This window comes from Dendrobates tinctorius, unplaced genomic scaffold, assembly GCF_039654945.1.
Source record: "Dendrobates tinctorius isolate UK_male_01 unplaced genomic scaffold, ASM3965494v1 ptg000070l, whole genome shotgun sequence".
In the NCBI taxonomy this organism is placed as follows: Eukaryota; Metazoa; Chordata; class Amphibia; order Anura; family Dendrobatidae; genus Dendrobates; species Dendrobates tinctorius.
Window position 1 is genome coordinate 28062501 of NW_027361738.1, and position 19884 is coordinate 28082384.

Consider the following 19884-nt stretch of genomic DNA (forward strand, 5'->3'; position numbering starts at 1 on the left):
AAGGGGTTAAACAGATTTGGACGGTGAAAACACTGATTGTGGCTGATGCAGCAAGTTGCCAGCTAGAGTGTACAGCCGACAGCTGCTGGTTAGTCCCCTGTGTGGGGATGCTATTCTGTTATATCTCAGGTCAGTTAAAAGACGTATTGGCGGTCATTAAGGGGTTAAACCAACTTTTGCTGATGTTTCCAGGTGTTTCCATTATTTTGTCCAACCCCTGTAACTATACTGTATATACATTTTACTGTCATTCTATTGACTTCTATTTTAAGAATATAAATGCAGTAGCTCAAAGATGTGCAAATAGGATGTAGCTGCTTCTCCGAACCTTCAGCCCCAAACTATGAGCCTCATGACTCAAAATGGTCTAAAAGAGAAACTGCCTTTGCTTCCGATAGCAACCAATCACAGAACAGCTTACATTTCTTAAACTCCTCTGGTAAAATGAAAGCTGTGCTCTGATTGGTTGCTATTGGTAACAAAGACAGTTTTGATAAATGAGGCCTACTGCGCGGCTCAAAGCCTTGCTAGAGTGTGAGCACACACAATATGCACAGAAGTCCTTGTCTCACTTCAGCCCAATGATATTTTCAGAACTAATGAATAACATTTCCAGCTACTATATGTGGCTGTGCCAGCTCTGCGAGATTCACTTTTGCTGCTGTCAATTTTATTGACCTCATCCGAAAATGTGCTGACGAGATGTAACATATAACAAGGTCACCGCCAGCCTCCTCTCAACACCAGCAGGCTTATTTGCACACAGTTTATTTTGCAGCATTTCTTTTAGCTTTGGAAAATACTCAATTTTTTGCAAGTTTTTTTTTTTCCATTCAGATTTTTTTTTTTATTCGTATACAGAAGCCTTGTGTCATTTAAAAAAAAAAAATGTCACCGATCATAAGGCATGGGATGCAGGAAAACATTGGAGGAGGCGCAGGGTGCGCAGCCAAGTATTGCTGTGTGCCACCGCTGCATCGCGGCATAATGCAAGTAAATGGGACTCGCAGGGCCCAAGACTGAGACAACAGAGTGGCCAAAAGTCAGAACCAGCTGGGGATTCAGTGAGCCGCCTGCTGCACTGCTGTGTTGGGGGTTGCAATGTCCCCCACCGTTCTCTTGCATTATGTTGGGATGTAGCAGTGGCTTACAGTGATATTTCTCACCGAGCCTTGGGTCACAGCCAAAGTCACGGTGTAGTACACAAGTAAAAAAAAAATGCACTAAAAGTGCAAAAAAAATGCGATGAAAAAAAAAAGATATTTCTTTGAAAAAAAAAATACTGTAAAAACAACGCTTTTTTTTCTTAAAACTGCCCTGAAATCACTATAAAAAAAGGAGATTTTTGTGTACTCACCGTAAAATCTCTTTCTCTTAGCCTTTAATTGGGGGACACAGAACCGTGGGTGTTATGCTGCTGTCCACTAGGAGGCGACACTATGCATAATCTGAAAAAGATTAACTTTGGCTCCTCCTCTGCAGTATACACCCCTGGACGGCGTCAGCCTTCTCCAGTTTTGTGCAAAAGCATTAGGAGGAATATACCAGAAACATAACCATGCCTGTAAGAAGGCTACCATAAATGAGCTCAAACAATATGAGAACCCAGCTCAAACAATATGAGAACCCAAACGTAACAACGGCCCGCAAGGGCAACAGGGTGGGAGCTGTGTCCCCCAATTAAAGGCTAAGAGAAAGAGATTTTACGGTGAGTACACAAAAATCTCCTTTACTCTGTCGCCTTATTGGGGGACACAGAACCGTGGGACGTCCCAAAGCAGTCCGTGGGTGGGAAGCAGTGGACGAATATTGTACTGACAGTTCCCTAAATTTGGGGTACTGCCGCCTGCAGGACCCGTCTACCCAGGCTCGCATACCCTGAGGACTGGGTATGCACTCTGTAGTGTTTTGTAAATGTGTGCAGGCTAGTCCAAGTGGCTGCCTTACACACTTGATGTGCCGAGGCTTGATGCTGAATGGCCCAAGAGGCCCCTACCGCCCGCGTAGAGTGAGCCGTGATACCGGCCGGAAGAGCAGAATTGTTAAGGCGGTAAGCTTCTTGAATGGTGGACTTGATCCACCTAGCAAGGGTGGCGTTGAAAGCCGGTAGGCCCTTGCGAACGCGTTCTGGAAGAAGGAAAAGTGAATTAGACTTCCGGAAGGGAACAGTCCTAGACACGTAAATACGCAATGCCCTGACAAAGTCTAGCGTATGCAGAGCCTTCTCCACCCTATGAACGGGAACCGGGCAAAGAGATGGTAATGAGATTTTCTCATTGAGATGGAAGGTGGACACAACCTTCGGAAGGAAGGATGGCACTGTACGGAGAACCACCTTGTCCTGATGAAAAACCAGGAAGGCTTGTCTGCAGGAAAGAGCTGAAAGTTCGGACACCCTGCTTAGCGAGGTGATTGCCACCAGGAAAAACCACTTCCTGTGATAGAAAGCGGAGTGAGACCTCCTTTAGGGGTTCAAAAGGAGGTGACTGTAGTGCTGTCAAGACCAGGTTGAGGTCCCACGTCTCCGACGGATGTTTGTAGGGGGGAACCAATCGAGAAACCCCTTGGAGAAAAGTCTTCACTTGCGGATTGTTAGCAAAATGCCTCTGAAGGAGCACTGAAAGCGCTGACACCTGGCTCTTAAGCGAGCCCAGGGATAGCCCGGCGTCCAGGCCTGACTGAAGGAAACCGAGGACCTTTGGAAGAGAATAGGGGAGTGGGATGTGCCCACGAAATTCGCACCATGTGAAGAAAGCCTTCCAGGTACGATAGTAAGTTTTGGCTGAAGTTGGCTTTCGAGCCCTGATTATGGTTTTAACAACGTCCGATGAAAAAACCTGCTTGGGTCAAAAACCAGGTCTCAATGGCCACGCCGTCAAATTGAGAGCCCCTGATTTCTGGTGGAAGAACAGGCCTTGTGACAGAAGTTCGGGAAGTGTGGGGAGACGCCAGGGAGCGTCTGCTGTGAGCTGCACTACGTCGGCGTACTATGTACGCCTGGGCCAGTCTGGAGTGAATAGGATGTTGGGGAACACCCTCTTGTTTGATCTTCCTCAGGACTCTGGAAATCAGAGGAAGGGGTGGAAAAATGTACAGAAGCTGGAACTGGGTCCAGTCCTGAACCAGGGCATCTGCTCCGAGCGACTGCGGATCGCACGTCCTGGCCATGAAATTGGGAACTTTGGCATTGAGATGGGATGCCATCAGAACCACGTCCAGGGTCCCCCAACGATGGCAGATCTGATGGAAAACTTCGGGATGGAGAGACCACTCCCCCGAGTCCATTCCTTGACGGCTGAGATAGACGGCTTCCCAGTTGTCCACACCCGGAATGTGGACCGCAGAGAGTACCGACCTCGCATCCTCCGCCCAGTGTAGGATAAGTGTTACTTCGTTCATCGTCTGGATGCTGCGGGTGCCACCTTGATGGTTCACGTATGCCACCGCCGTGGCATTGTCCGACTGCACTCTGATATGAGAGTCTGCTAGCAAGTGATGGAAGGCTTTCAATGCCAGGAGGATGGCCCGAATTTCCAGGATGTTGATGGGCATGGTCACTTCCATCGGTGACCACTTGCCTTGCGCTCTGTGATGTAGGTGTACCGCGCTCCAACCTGTAAGGCTTGCGCCGGTGGTCAAAACCTTTCAGTGACCGGAGAGAAAAGGATTTTCCCATTGCAAGCGAGGTTGGCTGGAGCCACCAGTGCAGGAACCTCCTGGTTTTCGCTGATAACCGGAACTCTCTCTTGAGGGAGAACAGATTCCTGTCCCAGGACTTGAGGATGGGGTCTGAGGTGAATCTGGGCAAATGGTACCGCCTCCATTGCCGCTGCCATCCTGCCCAGTCCGCTCATGGCATACGGAGAGATCGGGGGAAACCGCGGAGGAGAGTGTGAACTCCCAAACGGAGGGCCAGTGCCTTGTCCCTGGGGAGGATCACCAGACCCCTGGAGATGTCAAATAGCATCCCCAGGAAGGTCAGAGACTGACTTGGGGTAGTCGAGGACTTCTGTAAATTGACTAACCATCCCAGGTGACTGAGAGTGTCGATCGTGATTGAGACTTTGACCTCGCAGTCCTTGAAGGTGGGGGCCTTGATGAGGAGGTCGTCCAGGTATGGAACGACTACTATGCCTCTGGAGTGCAGAACGTCCATGGTAGCTGCCATGTCCTTTGTAAATGTTCTGGGAGCCGTGGCGAGACCAAACGGGAGGGCCACAAACTGGTAATGGTCTTGGTTGATTGCGAGTTTGAGAAGTCTCTGATGGGCGAAGCAATCGGTATATGCAGGTATGCGTCCTGTATGTCCATGGAGGCGAGATATTCTCCTTCCTCCATGGACGCAACGATTGACCGGAGGGATTCCATGCGAAGGTGACGAACTCGAACATACTTATTCAGTCGCTTGAGGTCTAGTATGGGTCGGACGCTGCCTCCCTTTTTGGGCACCACGAACAGGTTGGAGTAGAACCCTCGTAAGCGCTCGTCTGCTGGAACCGGTATTATGACTCCTGCTTGCAGGAGGGATGAAACCGCTTGATGGAAGGCTCGAGCTTTGAGTGGAGGTTTTGGAGGGACAGAGAAAAAACCTGTGCGGTGGGCTGGTAGTAAACTCGATTTTGTATCCTGAAGACACTATTTCCTTGACCCACCTGTCTTCTGTAATAGGCAGCCAGACCTGCTGAAAGAGTAGCAGTCGTCCGCCTACAAGTGGGGTGTTTTCCGGAGGGGATGAGTAATGATGAATGAAAAGTCTGAGCTTTCCCTCCCTTGGATTTTGCCTGGCTTTCCTTTGACTGCCAGTTTCTGTCCGGCCTCTGTGCCGCCCGTGTGTTGTCCCTGAGAGGGGAACTGTTATGACTAGCCTGAAGAATTCCGAAAGGAACGGAAACGAGATTGATTACGTCTTTTAAACGTGCGTTTTGGTTTCAGCTGAGGGAGGGAAGTACTTTTACCCCCCGGTAGCATTGGATATCATTGTATCCAGCTTTCCACCGAAAGGACGGCCCCTGAAGTACGGGAGATTTGTTAGGGACTTTTTTAAGGCAGCATCCGCCTTCCATTGTCTTAGCCAGAGAATATGCCGGATTGTGATGGCATTTGATGCTATTTCCGCTACCCCTCTTGCAGAATCCAACGCTGCATGGACTATGTAATCTGCCACTACTGCAATTTGCATCGCCTGGTCCGCCAGCTGAGGATTTGAAGCTTGGAGGCCCTGTTGTAATAGATCAGCCCAGGCCATAATGTCCTTGGCTGCCCAAACTGAAGCAAATGCAGGAGCTAAAGAGGCACCTGCCGCCTCGAAGATTGAACGAGCCATGCGTTCTACCTGTCTGTCTGCTGCGTCCTTGAGGGTTGAGCTGTCAGGCAGCGAGAGAAGCGTTTGTGCTGTCAGCCTAGAGACTGGAGGATCCACTTTAGGCGGATCTGTCCAATCCTTAGTGTCCTTCTGTGGGAAGGGGTACTTTGCTTTCAAGTATTTGCGATTGGCGTTTTCTCAGGCTGCGAAAAATGCTTAGAAAGTATTTTTTTTTTTTTTTTTTAAATTCCGGGTGATCAAGAAAGACCTCAGATGGTTTCTGAACACTTTCAAAGGAAATCTTGTGTTCTGGTACTTCAGGGGTTGGATCAGAAAAGTCTAGCACCCGAAGGATGGAAGAGATTATATCCTCAACTAGCGCAGCATTGCTAGGGGGACAAGGGGGCAGAGCGTTCCTTGTTTCGTTATCTGAGTTGGAGTCACATATGCCCTCTGAGTCTTGTGTGGTCTGGGATCGTTGTGGAGATCCACATTGTCTCTCTGTATCAGGGGACGGTCTCGGTGACCTGTAGCCACTGTCTCTCCCTGGAGGGGGACGACCTAGTGCTATGTGAGGACGCAGATGAACGCGACCTGTGGGTCCGCTTACGTCTCGAACTGTCGTAAGCGGCCTGTTCCCGATACCGTACGTCCCTTTGCTGGGTAACGTTCATAGTCGAGACATGACCCTGCAGTAGTGAGGAGGTCAGGTTATCTATAGACTTTGTTATAGACTGCGACATCTGAGTCGCCCATTCTGGCGCAGTAGCGGCCGCAGAAGCGTTGCTGTTCTTTGGGTACAGTCATAGAATCATAGAATCATAGAATCATAGAATTGTAGAGTTGGAAGGGACCTCCTGGGCCATCTGGTCCAACCCCCTGCTCAAAGCAGGATTCGCTAAATCATCCCAGTCAGATGTCTGTCCAGCCTCTGTTTGAAGACTTCCATTGAAGGAGAACTCACCACTTCTCGTGGCAGCCTGTTCCACTCATTGATCACTCTAACTGTCAAAAAGTTTTTTCTAATATCTAATCTGTGTCTCCTCCCATTCAGTTTCATCCCATTGCTTCTAGTCTTTCCTTGTGCAAATGAGAATAAAGTTGATCCTTCTACAATGTGACAGCCCTTTAGATATTTGTAGACAGCTATTAAGTCTCCTCTCAGTCTTCTCTTTTGCAAACTAAACATTCCCAAATCCTGCAACCTTTCCTCATAAGACAGGGTTTGCAGACCGGTCACCATTCTGGTCGCTCTTTTCTGAACTTGCTCCAGTTTGTTGATGTCTTTTTTAAAATGTGGTGCCCAAAATTGGACACAATATTCCAGATGAGGTCTGACCAAAGAGGAGTAGAGGGAAATAATGACTTCACGTGATCTAGACTGTATGCTTCTGTTAATACATCCTAGAATTGCATTTGCCTTTTTTGCTGCTGCATCACACTGTTGACTCATATTCAGTCTGTGATCTATTAGTATACCCAAGTCTTTTTCACATGTGCTGTCACTTAGCCCTATTCCTCCCATTCTATATATGCTTTTTCCATTTTTATTGCCCAGATGTAGTACTTTGCATTTCTCCCTGTTAAAAACCATTCTGTTAGTTGCTGCCCACTTCTCCAGTTTATTTAAATCTTTTTGAATCCTCTCTCTCTCTTCTCTAGTATTAGCTATCCCTCCTAGCTTTGTGTCATCAGCAAATTTAATCAGTTTACCCTCAATTCCTTCATCTAAATCGTTGATAAAGATGTTGAACAATACAGGGCCCAGGACAGAGCCCTGTGGTACCCCACTTGAGACATTCTTCCAACTGGATGTGCAGCCATTTACGACCACTCTTTGGGTCCGATCACTAAGCCAGTTATGAATCCACCTAACAGTTGCCTTGTCCATTCCATACTTAATCATTTTTTCAATAAGGATTGTATGAGAGACTTTGTCAAATGCTTTGCTGAAGTCAAGATATACTATATCTACAGCATTTCCTTGATCCACCCAATCAGTGATACCGTCATAGAAGGAAATTAAGTTAGTCTGACATGACTTATTAGTTACAAACCCATGCTGACTCTGTTTAATCACTTCATTCTTATCCAGGTATTGACATACATGTTGTTTAATAATTTGTTCAAAGATCTTTCCTGGTATAGAAGTCAGACTCACCGGCCTATAGTTACCTGGGTCCACCTTCTTCCCCTTTTTGAAGATAGGAACAACATTTGCTCTTCTCCAGTCTTCTGGCACTTCTCCTGTTCTCCAAGAATTTTCAAAGATTATAGAGAGGGGTTCAAAAATTTCTTCTGCTATCTCCTTCAGTACTCTGGGGTGTAATTCATCTGGACCTGGAGACTTGAATTCATTTAGGCTAGCTAAGTGTTTCCTCACTATCTTTCTGTTTATAGATATCCTGGATTCTTCTATTCCCTTAATAGGACAGTGAATAACAGTTGATGTTACATTTCCTTTCTGAGAGAAAACAGATGCAAAATAGGAATTTAAAAGTTCAGCCTTCTCAACATCCTGTCTTACCATTTCATCATTTTCATCCTGTAAAAATCCTATAGCATCTTTGACTTTTCTTTTACTTTTGACATATCCCCAAAATCCTTTATTATTGCTTTTGACATCTCTTGCAAGCCTCAATTCATTTTCAGCTTTAGATAATCTGATTTGTGCCCTGCAGGTTCTGCAGACAGCATTATATTCTTCTTTAGATATGCCTCCCTCTTTCCATTTTATAAACATTTTTTTCTTCCAGCAGTGCGGGTACGTGCTGCCGCTGGGGAGAGTGGCCTTGTAGGCTGTGCAGACTGCGTAAAAGCAGTCTTGCCTGGTCCTTTTTTGAGCCCGACATAGTAACTATTCGCAGAGGCCCTACAGGTGTATCTACGCAGAGGAAACGAGGAGTAGGGGAGCGTTATAGGTTACAGGAACTCACAGCTGAGTACAAAGGACCCAGCTGTGATCTTACCCCACCGGTGCTCCCCCTAGGTCCAGCGCTGATAAATCCTCTTGTGCCCCCCAGAGACTGCTGTGCTGCCTTCAGTTTCTTCAGGTGCAGCAAGATGGCCACCGGATTCTGAGGTGGAGGGGGAAGGGGGCGGAGAGCTGAAAAGGGCGCGCGGAGCTATGTAAAAGCGCGCCCTTCCTGTCTCGATCCGCCCCTTCTATGACACTGTAGTGTCATTTTTCGTCATCCGGGGGCGGGCCGGGGGGCGGGGATAAGGCGGCGACTTCGGCTAGGCCAAAGCCGCGGCCTAAATTTGATAGCTCATGCCCAGAAGGGCTCCAGGACGGCGCGGTTGTCCGGGGGAGGGTCGGATTCCAACCAGACCCCCCCGGATTGAACGGTAGGCTAGCGGTGGGGACATGAGCGCCACCTGGGCCCTGTGGGGGGTCCCTTTGAGGCGCTATGCAGCTGGTGCTGCCGCAGAGACAGGGGTGCCGGGAGCCCTGTCTCTGACAAGTGCCATGCCTGCCTGCACCTCCCCCGGTCCAAACAGGAGCCCGCAGCTGGGCTGGGGTCCCTGGACATGTAAGTGGCCGAATGGTGCCTGGTACAGGCCCTACCTGCGGTGTCTCGACCTAATGCCCCCAGAGGGGGATTAGGGAGGGTGCTGCTGTCACCGTCAGGGGGCTTCGTCCTACCCTCGACCTCAACCCAGAGCCCAAGGAAACTGGGGAAGGAGGGGGGGTTCTCGACTTCGAACCAGTACCCGAGGGACTGGGGAAGGAGCGACATGGGGAAGAGCCATCTCGACCTCAACCGGGTACCCCTTAATAGGGGACCGAGGAGGGAGCCATGCCGGGGGTCTCACTGGAGACCCGCTTTTCTTCATCTGTAATCCGTTGAAAAAAATTAAGGAAAAAAACGGAAGAGAGAAAAAAATCTTAGGTGTGCCTCCTTGCGACACTAAGCAAAAACTGGAGAAGGCTGACGCCGTACAGGGGTGTATACTGCAGAGGAGGAGCCAAAGTTAATCTTTTTCAGATTATGCATAGTGTCGCCTCCTAGTGGACAGCAGCATAACACCCACGGTTCTGTGTCCCCCAATAAGGCGACAGAGTAAACCAATATTTTACATTTTTGGAAAAGTGATTTCACCAGCTAACGCATTATAATGTCCAAATCACAAACACTGACCTGGTTATCTGTGTCAGAGTGTGATATCGCTTCCTTGTAGTATTTTAGAGCATTAGGGTAATCCTTTTCCTCCAAGTAATAGTCAGCAAGTTGCACACAAATCTTGGAAGCCACTTGCTGCTGTCGGGGGATCAGATCTGGTTGCTCAAGAGGAAGGCGCTTAAGTATCCGGCTCTGGATATCCAGGGCCTGTAAGAAGAAAGTCACAGGTATGATATAACTCTGAGTGCTTATAAGGAGGATCATTATGTAGTAAGCAAAGCTCTTTTATAACCTACTCAATTGTAACATTTCTTACAAGCAAGTTATATCAAGGGCATAAAATAATGGAAATTAGGCTTCCTCCATAGCTTCCCTTTAATCCTATCAATGTTCAAAAGCTTCTTCTATACCAAGTCTGTTTCTTACTTACAGGAATAGAAATAGCGCCATCACCTGGCAATAAAAGACGCAGTTCTTGGTATTGTCATGGACATACATATCATTGGTGCAACCCGTGCAGCAGGACAGGGGCCCATGACGTGAGGGGACCAATTTTGACATCAAGAGCAGTGAGATTGAGACAACCAAGTTGCCATAAGTTGGAATCAGTTGGAGATTTAGCGATTTGCTTGCCGCATTATGATGGAGTTCAAAAGGCCCAAATATTGTTCTTGCGCAGGGGACTTTTTCAGTCCACCAGTGGGTATTGCTATCTAAATGGGCTTTTCTTGGGGGCAAAATGGAAATGCCTTGTGCTAAAAATGAAAAATAAGAAAAGCGGTCAGCTCTAAGTGAGCAAACTGGGATGCACCGTGAATGTTGCAAAATGCGTACCCTACATTGTTTACACCGCTGGTTTTTCTCTCTCACAATCTAGGGAAAAAGATTGGCAAACCAGACTGGTCAATGGAAAAGGTGTGAGTGGGCCGGTCTAAATGGCCACTATCACATGTGCACTCTACTTATGAAGACGGCATAGTATGAATTACAAATCAGCAACACAGCCAATCATCAGCAGTCTGGTCAAGAGCATGAAAAGAGGTCGGCAGGGCCCGCTCTTCACTCATACTCACTTTTATAAACCCAACATTTTAAGTCGTTCCTCTGCTAGACAGCAATGTCTACCATTAGTCACTCATGCAACATTACCTTTGGCAACTGCCTCCTCCTGGAGCGTGGCAGCGTGGTCAGAAGGAAGGGGGTTCATTATCTCATGTACTTTGCTAATAACATTACCTTGTTTAAAGTTTCAACCAGAAGTTCCTTTTTGGAGTTTTTATATGTTTGTCCAAGTAGCATTAGAAACTTGACATCATTAATCATAGAAGGCAATTCCGAAACTGAAATAAGAAAGTAAAATGATTCATCCTGTAGAAAGCCAACACATTACCTGTACTGTTAATGGCACTTACACCTCATGGACACATCAAAGGCGCGTGCAGAAGGCTGCACAATGGCACATGTACTCTCCTGCAGCGATGTACTACTGTACTATGGAATTGGAGGGCCTCCATGTGCTGCTCTGTGGCACACACACACACACACACACACACACACACACACACACACACACACACACGATACACCATTTGAAAGGTAATCTTGCTCCCTTCAGCAAGAAAACAGCCAAACAAAGCACACATTCACGATTTTATCACTAAATACAGTTTAAACATTCATTTTCATAAACCTGCAGAAAGAAACAATGACCTGCAGGTGGCACCTCAACCGGAAAACATTTTTTGGCCTCTACTTATCAAAGCAATTTATTGTATTACCAATCTACATATATAAATACCTGTCTGTGTTCATCATCTCATGAAATACATTTTACATTTGACCAGCTTGCTTTTTCTGAAATTGCCTGTGCCCCCGACGACCAAAGTGCAAAAATTTCGCACGGGCCAAGCTAGTATATCAAATCAAAAAACATATAAGCACAATAAATAGTTTTCTGTGTGTCAAATACAGTGCATGAAGCTACCTATAAGCAATTCCCTTCCATTATGTACAGAACAGTATGGGAATAGCATATGAAGAAACCTACCTGGCCCATGATCTAGCACACGCTGGAGAAGACTTTCTGCCTTGCTGTAATATTTGAGTTTAAGAAAAAGTTCTGCCAGATCACTAAATAAGAAATCTTCAGGACTCATCTTTAGAGCAGCTTCATAATAATTTATTGCCTGCGGCAGGATAAAGGCATTGTAAGTATCCAAAATAAAGATATCACTGTTAATATAAATTACTTTTCGAACATGAAGTCTGGTGATAATGACAAAACTAAAATGCTTGGGTTTACTATTATATGCACAGTTGCACTATTTGTACTACAAACTTGGTAAAAGTGTCAGGTGTGAACATGAACACGACTTCATTTCTCTTAGTGGTAATTGTCAATCTATTACATATTAGATTACTCTTCAGTGTTAGGCTTGAACTCAACACCTTCTTATATGCCTGAGAAAAACATGTGACTCCGGCCATAAAGGGGGTTGTCCTACAAAAAAAGTTAATTTTAATCAATAGATGTTGGAATAAAAATAAGTTCCACAATTTGAAGTGTTACAAAAACTGTTCCTGTGCTGAGATAATCTTATGATGTACCCCTGCTGTGTACTGTGTAATGGCTGTGTCTTACTGTGCACAGCTGCTCCAGTTCATGGTCGGCACATACAAAAGCTCCTGTCCGGGGGGGCTGGATGGTAAGCATAAGTCACTTATGATAAATGGATATACAGAAGAAACAACAAGGGCTCAAGGCTGCTGCTTTCTGTGGTAACACGTTTCTCTGCCTGAGGAAACACATTTCCCTGTCCGTTTTATCACAGATATCGCCTGAAACGACTCCAAACACCTGCTCCTTTTTTCAGCTCACTTCTCCAGCTCCAAACCAGGTAGTTGCAAGCTATCACTTGCAACAACCAGAGGGAAATGATGAACTCAGAATAGCTGAGACAACGCAGACCAGAGAGCTTCAGGAGACAAACAAAACGGTATAACAGAGCAAGGAAAACCTGAATTGGTAATAGGAAGGTGAAGCAGTTCTAACCAGCACAGATGTATGTGCAATCAGATGCCACGATCTTGTACGTTGTTCATGGGACAATAGTCCTTGTTTCCTATGCATTTGGAACGCTAAATATACTTAGTCATAGCATATAACTTGCCAAGACTAAGGATGCTTAGTGTTTGAAATGGGTGATAGACTGTGAATGTCTGCCTATAGTTGTGCAGCTTGAATCATGATTGCCAGGTACATATTCTGAAATGCTCCGATGTTTCAGAGATTATATAGCAGGAAGATCCGGTCACAGATAATAACATAACCAAAGAAGAGAGCAGTCCAGCACCACTCCTGGAACCTTCTGCCATGTGATTTACATGTCTCTCGCTACAGATCTGTTAAATATATTTTCTCTGACATGCCAAAGCATTTCCAAGAAAAACATACATAGCTGCAATCGTGCAGTCAGGCTCTAATTAATGCTCTTAGTGAGTTCAACGCTACCACCATGAGAAAAAGTCTCATGGTGCAGAACTGAACTCAGTGAGTTCACCGCAGTTCACCTTAAGAAATTTCTAAAAAATGTATTTAAATAAATTGAAAAAACAGAGTGGGGAGCTCTCTATTCTTGATAACCAGCCATGATACACCTGACAGCTGAGGGTTGCAGCCCGCAGCTGTCAGTTTTGCTATGCTGGTTATCAAAAATAGGAGAGACCCTACGTCATTTTTTGTATTTATTTATTTATAGCGCAGGCACCGACTGATGAATACTCTCATCAGCCGAGCCACGCTATTATTAGCAGCAGCAGGAGTAGACTGATAGGAGTTGTACACTCAACCGATGCCTCTGTGACTGGGGATAAACATTTTACCGCCGGTCACAGCTACTGGCTCACGCTGTCATCTGACAGCGTGGGAACCACAGCTCTCTGACTGCTGGTAATAATCTTAACGTTGATCAGAGGCTGTGTTTGCCACACTGTCATGCAGATGACAGCGTGGCAAACAATGGATGTTCGAGCAATAATCATTTCTGCACTGAGACAAGTGATGTAACTTGAAGCTCATGGGCCCCAATGAAAAATCTCCAACACGCGCACCCGTGTAGCTTTTGGGGAACCTTAGCCTCCAGGTCCCAGAGAAGACTGCACCTATTGCACCCATTATAGTTATGCACCAAATTAGATTAACACCCATTGAGTTTTCTCCTGTTACATCAAGGCAAGAAAGTGAAAGAACTGGGAGCGCAGGTGGTCTTCTCTTCCATCCTCCCAGTGGATGGCCATGGAACAAGGAGGTGGAATAAGATTCTGCAAGTGAACAACTGGCTACGTCGATGGTGCCGTCAGCAACGATTTGGATTTCTGGATCACGGAGTGAACTACTTATACGATGGACTACTTGCTAGAGATGGGGTGCACCTTACGAAGACTGGAAAGCATGTACGGTATTTGGAAGTCGCCTTGCTACACTTGTAAGGAGAGCTTTAAACTAGAACAACATGGGAAGGGAAGCAAAAGACCAGAAAAAGCCATACACCTGACAAATGCTATTGAGAACTCTGCTATTAGAAGTGGAAAGGAAGAACAAAGACGAAAGAATCTAATTAATAAAAATATTGGAGAAAGAGAAACCAATCACAAACTAAAATGTTTCTATACTAATGCACAAAGCATGGGCAACAAACAAGGAGAATTGGAACTACTAACACAGGAAAAGAAATATGATGTCATTGGAATCACTGAAACTTGGTGGGACAATACACATGATTGGAATACAAGACTAGAAGGATACAACTTATTTGCAAGAAACAGACTTGATAAACGAGGAGGGGGTGTTGCATTGTATGTTAGAAACGCGTATATCTGCACAGAGATTGAAGCTTCAGAGACTGGGAGTTCTGTGGAAACTGTTTAGGTAAGAATACAAGGACAGAACAATGGAAAGGACACCATTGTAGGCATTTACTACAGGCCGCCTGTGCAAGCTGAAGATATGGATGAACTCTTTATGCATCAAATGGCCAAGTTCTCCAAAAAATATGACATAGTTGTCATGGGAGATTTCAACTATCCAGACATTTGTTGGGAATCTCTCTCAGGCAAAACTAACAGGTCAAGGAAATTCTTATCCTCTCTTGCTGACAACTTTATCTTCCAAAAGGTAGGGGAGAAAACAAGGGGAACTGCTACCTTGGATCTAACCCTTATAAACAGGGAGGAAATGGTTGAGGAGGTAAAAGTGGCTGGAACCCTAGGAAGGAGCGACCATGCTATTTTAGAATTTTGGATAACTAGAGGAGGAAGACCTGTGAAGACTCAGACGTCAAGGTTAGATTTCAGAAAGGCAGATTTTAAGGGATTCAGAAAGATAATTGGAGGGATCCAATGGCTGGATATCCTTAAAGACAAAAATGTCCAGGAAGGATGGGAAATCTTGAAAAATGAAATTCTCAAAGCACAGTTGTTAACAATTCCGAAAAGAGGGAAAAATAGGAAGCATTTAAGGAAACCAGGATGGGTGAACACAGAACTTAAGCACATGCTAAAAAGGAAGAAAAAAATGTTTATAAAATGGAAAGAGGGAGGCATATCTAAAGAATATAATGCTGTCTGCAGAACCTGCAGGGCACAAATCAGATTATCTAAAGCTGACAATGAATTGAGGCTTGCAAGAGATGTCAAAAGCAATAATAAAGGATTTTGGGGATATGTCAAAAGTAAAAGAAAAGTCAAAGATGCTATAGGATTTTTACAGGATGAAAATGATGAAATGGTAAGACAGGATGTTGAGAAGGCTGAACTTTTAAATTCCTATTTTGCATCTGTTTTCTCTCAGAAAGGAAATGTAACACCAACTGTTATTCACTGTCCTATTAACGGAATAGAAGAATCCAGGATATCTATAAACAGAAAGATAGTGAGGAAACACTTAGCTAACCTAAATGAATTCAAGTCTCCAGGTCTAGATGAATTACACCCCAGAGTACTGAAGGAGATAGCAGAAGAAATTTTTGAACCCCTCTCCATAATCTTTGAAAATTCTTGGAGAACAGGAGAAGTGCCAGAAGACTGGAGAAGAGCAAATGTTGTTCCTATCTTCAAAAAGGGGAAGAAGGTGGACCCAGGTAACTATAGGCCGGTGAGTCTGACTTCTATACCAGGAAAGATCTTTGAACAAATTATTAAACAACATGTATGTCAATACCTGGATAAGAATGAAGTGATTAAACAGAGTCAGCATGGGTTTGTAACTAATAAGTCATGTCAGACTAACTTAATTTCCTTCTATGACGGTATCACTGATTGGGTGGATCAAGGAAATGCTGTAGATATAGTATATCTTGACTTCAGCAAAGCATTTGACAAAGTCTCTCATACAATCCTTATTGAAAAAATGACTAAGTATGGAATGGACAAGGCAACTGTTAGGTGGATTCATAACTGGCTTAGTGATCGGACCCAAAGAGTGGTCGTAAATGGCTGCACATCCAGTTGGAAGAATGTCTCAAGTGGGGTACCACAGGGCTCTGTCCTGGGCCCTGTATTGTTCAACATCTTTATCAACGATTTAGATGAAGGAATTGAGGGTAAACTGATTAAATTTGCTGATGACACAAAGCTAGGAGGGATAGCTAATACTAGAGAAGAGAGAGAGAGGATTCAAAAAGATTTAAATAAACTGGAGAAGTGGGCAGCAACTAACAGAATGGTTTTTAACAGGGAGAAATGCAAAGTACTACATCTGGGCAATAAAAATGAAAAAAGCATATATAGAATGGGAGGAATAGGGCTAAGTGACAGCACATGTGAAAAAGACTTGGGTATACTAATAGATCACAGACTGAATATGAGTCAACAGTGTGATGCAGCAGCAAAAAAGGCAAATGCAATTCTAGGATGTATTAACAGAAGCATACAGTCTAGATCACGTGAAGTCATTATTTCCCTCTACTCCTCTTTGGTCAGACCTCATCTGGAATATTGTGTCCAGTTTTGGGCACCACATTTTAAAAAAGACATCAACAAACTGGAGCAAGTTCAGAAAAGAGCGACCAGAATGGTGACCGGTCTGCAAACCCTGTCTTATGAGGAAAGGTTGCAGGATTTGGGAATGTTTAGTTTGCAAAAGAGAAGACTGAGAGGAGACTTAATAGCTGTCTACAAATATCTAAAGGGCTGTCACATTGTAGAAGGATCAACTTTATTCTCATTTGCACAAGGAAAGACTAGAAGCAATGGGATGAAACTGAATGGGAGGAGACACAGATTAGATATTAGAAAAAACTTTTTGACAGTTAGAGTGATCAATGAGTGGAACAGGCTGCCACGAGAAGTTGTGAGTTCTCCTTCAATGGAAGTCTTCAAACAGAGGCTGGACAGACATCTGACTGGGATGATTTAGCGAATCCTGCTTTGAGCAGGGGGTTGGACCAGATGGCCCAGGAGGTCCCTTCCAACTCTACGATTCTATGATTCTATGACATATCTCATGCTATACCAGTTCTCTGGAATGAATTATCAAATACAATCCAATTAATTCCCAATGTCCACAGTTTTAAACGTGCCCTAAAAACACATCTCTGTAATTAGGTCTATCACATTACATTACAAATCTAAATCTGTTTCTAGTTCTCCTTAAGTAGCACTTTGTATCTGGACATATACAGATACTGGTTGGTGCAAGCCTCATGCAGCTTTTCATTAACACCCATTATAAAAATGACTGGACCATACACAAGCACTTCTTACCTTTTGTGCAAACCCTAATTATCGTAGATTGTAAACTTGTAAGCAGATTCTTCAGTCCTTTTGTTAGAATTGTTGAATTATGTAATAACGTTGGATATGGTTTGCACATTAGTGCTGCAGAATATGCTAGAGCTAAATAAATCTAATTATTATTATTTGAATATAAATGGACTATAAACCCTGCCATGGTTTCAGTATGGATTGAACTATCTGATACTGGATCTATGCCATTAAAATACAAAACTCTGTCTTTATGCCACTGTAAACCTAGATTACAAAATATTGGAAGCTTTACCCCTGGGTCATTAGGAACTAGTCAAACTGAGTCAACATGAAATTATGCTGTTCCCCTGGGTCAGAAGCTGCTGGATACCATTACATAACCCTGAGCTGGATATTATTCCATTGATTAACCAGGTATAATGCTACATTAAAGCAGCACTCCAGTGTTTTTTTTATTGCAGTGCTGGAATGATGATACTAATATAAGTTCCCTGCTCTAGTATTATACTGTCCAGCCGCCACCTTCTTCTGCTATCGGTGACGCTCTGGTTGGTCTTCTGCAGGACGTGACCTGCCGGATCGCTCAATTGTTTTCTGGGGGAGCAGAAGTCACTACTCAATGTAAATCTATTAGAGCCAGAACGCGGCTAGACCGAGGGTTTCATAGACTTACACTGAGATCTTGTGACCATTACGTGTGACCTCTGGTCAATCAGAAGTTGCGGTCGCACGTTGGAGACATGGGACCAGAGCGGCGGCGTCTGGATTGGCTGAAGATGGGGTCGGGTAAGTGTATTATTAGGATCAAGGAACTTAGATTAATTGCACCACTCCGGTGCTGAAATAAATATATTTTAAACACTGGAGTGGTGCTTTAAAGGTTATCGCCTGATGGCTCTTCTCAGTGGCTGTTCGTTTTACCACCCTGGAGACAGGTAGACCCAGAGGTCACAGGAAAAGAAGAAGCACAGCACATCACTAGAATCAATGATGAATCAAGATGTCCTGAAAGTTATATAAATGAGTAGACAACATAAAAATAATGAAATTTGCAAAAACCTTTTTGTACTGATGAGTTTTGACAAGGGACAGGCCAACTCTTTTCACCAGCGTTGCGTCATTGGGTTTCTTCCGTTGAGCTTGATCATACACCTCCAAAGCCTTCTCTGGCTAACAAAACATAAAATTATTTTTATCCAGGACATAAATAATTATTACTGATATGACAAGATAATTCGAAGTCCATAGATAAATGCTCTGTAAGGGCACATCCACACAGGACATGACTGCAGTTAAATCCTCAAAGGCAAGAAATGCACCAAACTGTGAAATGATTTGCTGCGTTGCAGAAGGTGAAATCCACAATGACAATTCACAGCAAAATTGACATCAGTTTTGCAAAGCCAGTTCATTTCTGCTGCAGATTTTTACAATGAAATTCTGGTACTGTACACAGTGATTTATTTGCATGCAAATTTGTGGCAGAAAATCTGCTGAGTATTAAACTCATGTGATCATAACCTTAACCTCTTTACCCATCCCCAAGCCTGTTTTCACCTTCATGACCATGCCAACAGCTGCCCCCCCTGTTTGTTTGTTTTCTTTTGTTTTTAGACCACTTAGTCCACATTATTGTAAAACGCCATAAGAGTGGTTCGCGGCCACCAAGGCAATAATCCTATTTACAATTAATGCCCTAAAAGCTGTAGATAGGCTTCACAAGGGGAAGTGTTGAACAATAAATACCCATAAGGCTATGTGCCCACGTTGCATTTTTTAAGCGTTTCCAAAGCTTTTTTTCTCGCAAGCTGAAATGCTTAAAAAATGCTAACAAAACGCATCCCCATGCTATCCTATGGGATTCCGCACTAGCTGTGCCAATGCTGCGGATTTTTCCGCTGCGGAATCACACAGCGGAAAAATCTGCAGCAAGTCCATTAATTATGCAGAATTGCGGCGATTCCGCCGCCATAGGATTGCTTTGAAACACTCACTTTACGCATGTGGCTACGCCCACTCTCCTCCATGCCCTGGGTACCATAATCCTGTTAAAAATAGAATTAAAATAAAAAATTGGGATATACTCACCCTCTGATGGCCCCCGGATTCTTTCCCGCCTCTCAGCCACGCTGCCAGCAACTTCCGTTCCCAGGGATGCGTTGCGCGAATCACCTGAGATGACGTCGCAGTCTCCCGAGCATGACGTCACAAAGGTTCTTCGCGCAAAGCATCCCTGGGAACGGAACGGACTGGGAGCGCCGCTGAGGAGATCGGGGGGCCGTCAGAAGGTGAGAATAACCAGATTTTTTTATTATTATTTTTAACATCCTATCTTTTACTACTGATGCTGCATAGGCAGCATCAATAGTAAGAAGTTGGTCACACTTGTCAAGCACTATGCTTGACAAGTGTGACCAACCTGTCAATCACTTTTCCAAGCGATGCTTCAAATAGCTTTGAAAGCGCAAGCATTCCGCAAGCTAAAAACGCTTGCAAAATGCTTGTTTTTTGCGGGAAAATGCATGCGAATTCCGCATGCGTTTTACCCGAGGCAGGGGGTTGCGGAAATGCTGCGGAAAATTCTGCAGCATTTCTGCAACGTGGGCACATAGCCTAAAGGCTACTTAGCCAGTGAAACTACTTACTTTAACTAGCATAAAAGGGAGGAATTGAATAATATCTACTCCCATTGTG

General features: G+C 44.6%; 1 protein-coding gene across 3 annotated transcripts in view; it reads right to left on the reverse strand.

Moving 5' to 3' along the window:
- Positions 1–19884, reverse strand: part of TTC21A (tetratricopeptide repeat domain 21A) — a 111990-nt gene that overhangs the window by 40144 nt on the left and 51962 nt on the right. For all 3 annotated transcript variants that reach the window (XM_073581504.1, XM_073581502.1, XM_073581503.1), the window contains exons 17-20: positions 18250–18360; positions 11474–11612; positions 10663–10766; positions 9445–9633 (exon numbers count right to left, since the gene is read on the reverse strand). In XM_073581504.1, the coding sequence (XP_073437605.1) occupies positions 9445–9633; positions 10663–10766; positions 11474–11612; positions 18250–18360 (543 nt within the window). The remainder of the gene's footprint in view (positions 1–9444; positions 9634–10662; positions 10767–11473; positions 11613–18249; positions 18361–19884) is intronic.